General features: G+C 44.6%; 1 protein-coding gene across 1 annotated transcript; it reads right to left on the reverse strand.

Moving 5' to 3' along the window:
• Nucleotides 1–730: 730 nt before the first annotated feature.
• LOC142212996 (cortexin domain-containing 1 protein-like) lies at nt 731–895 on the reverse strand. The gene has a single exon (XM_075281140.1). The coding sequence runs from the start codon at nt 893–895 to the stop codon at nt 731–733; it is 165 nt and encodes a 54-aa protein (XP_075137241.1).
• Between the last annotated feature and the right edge of the window lie 990 nt (nt 896–1,885).

Consider the following 1,885-nt stretch of genomic DNA (forward strand, 5'->3'; position numbering starts at 1 on the left):
CATTCAATTGAATGGGGATGAACTGTAATACCAAGTACAGCCACTGTACAATGTACGGCGCTGTGTTTGGTAGGTAATGAAGAGGCCGCAGTATCGGCAGGGTTCTGACGGTGTTGGACTTCCATCAATTCAATATTGCTGACCTATGAAGGATATCCTAAGGATAGGTCATCACTACCTTAGCGTTGGAAAGGATGAAGGATGGACAGCGCACAGTATACAACTATATGGCGAGTAATGTGTTCAAACACCAACTCCGCAGGTTATCATGAAGAAAAATGGACCTCGAAAGTCTCTAAGATCTATAGCCTTGACGATTCTCTAAATCTCCACTTACTAAGACCTGAATGATATCGGGTTTTGGGATGAATGAAGGCGGCCGATACTCTGGCCTTGAGCATTTCATTAAGTGTCTGACAGAAACTGCAATTCCACCAAAGATGGATGGAAACAAGTGAGAACTGGAAACCTTCCCATTCAGCTAATGAAATTAAAGGGACTGATGACCTGTCAAGTCAATGCTGACCCGGTGGTTTCATTTCCAGAGTCCTACGCGTTTCTAAGGGCAGTGATTTAGGAAATTAGTAGTAATCTATTGTTCCTTCTGACGGGACCCATTGACAACTATTACTTTAGTAGCCTTCAGCTTTCCGGGCCCGAGAAGCAGTAGGCCAAGGTTCGTAGAAAAGAATGGTTCACCAAGTCATCTTTTGTGCTTGACCATCACGTCCTACTGATCCTCCCACATAGAGTTTGGGATATCCTTGTAGGGATCCATTATAAGCCTGGCACAGCGGACGATCATCATGGCCAGGAAGACACAGAGCAGCAGGAACAAGGCAATAGCAAAACCTTTATCCAGATCCACAAGGGGTAGTAAGGTGGGATCATCCATCTTAAGGGCTTTTGATTTCTTATCATTTGCTTCAAGGGGAAAAGACCTGGAAGAAAGAGGAAAACGAAGAGTTAATGATGTGTCCTTAGAAAACCCTTATGTAATCCATACTTTCCCAATATAGCCTGGAGGCTCCCAAAATAAGAGGTGGCCTCCCGGTGGCCTGTGTTACACAAAGGGGAGTTGTTTTCTCCCAAAAATGAGGGGTGTAAATTGAGGAGGTCTGTCCCTATTTTATAACCCCATCAAGAAGCTGGAATCGAGAAATGGCTACAAGGAGAGTTTCCCTTAGGCCCCATTCACATCTACGTTCGGGGAGTCCACTTAGGGATCCCCTGAACGGAAACCTGTACCTCGGGTAACCACGCGGACCCCGTAGACTATAATGGAGTCCTTGTGGTTTTTGCACAAAACATGTGGCGAGAAGGTCTTACAAGCAGCACTTTTCTCTCCACATGTTTCGTGTGGAAACCACAAGGACTCCATTATAGTCTACGGGGTTCGCGTGGTTTCCTTAGGTACCATATTTTTCGGACTATAAGACGCACCTAGGTTTTAGAGGAGGAAAATAGGGAAAAAAAATTTGAAGCACAAAATGGTACAATATTTAATATATGGGAGTTGTAGTTTTGCACATTGACAGGTGACCCTGCGGCTGTACGGGGACACATAGAGCAGTTTTTTGCGGGGTCAGATATACTTCTTAGTTCTACCATTTTGGGGAATGTCTATTGCTTAGATCACCTTTAATTTGGGGGTCCCCAAGTGGACTCCCCAAATGGAAACCCGAACGCAGATGTGAAGCGGACCTTACTGAATACAATGAGCAGCATGCAATGCTTTATTTCTCCTCTAAATTACAGCAAAAACAAGATACAAAGTTACATTTCATATCCCATACCTTATACACAGTACGAAAACCTTACCCACCCCTGTATATACCCACTGCTACAATCACCGCAGACGAAGTCGCGGGTACCAGCTAGTTAA

This window comes from Leptodactylus fuscus, chromosome 7 (genome assembly GCF_031893055.1).
Source record: "Leptodactylus fuscus isolate aLepFus1 chromosome 7, aLepFus1.hap2, whole genome shotgun sequence".
Classification (NCBI taxonomy): Eukaryota; Metazoa; Chordata; class Amphibia; order Anura; family Leptodactylidae; genus Leptodactylus; species Leptodactylus fuscus.

What these genes read in the sequence shown, in the direction of transcription:
- LOC142212996 (XM_075281140.1), bottom strand. Translation starts at nt 895, where the DNA reads ATGGATGATCCCACCTTACTACCCCTTGTGGATCTGGATAAAGGTTTT.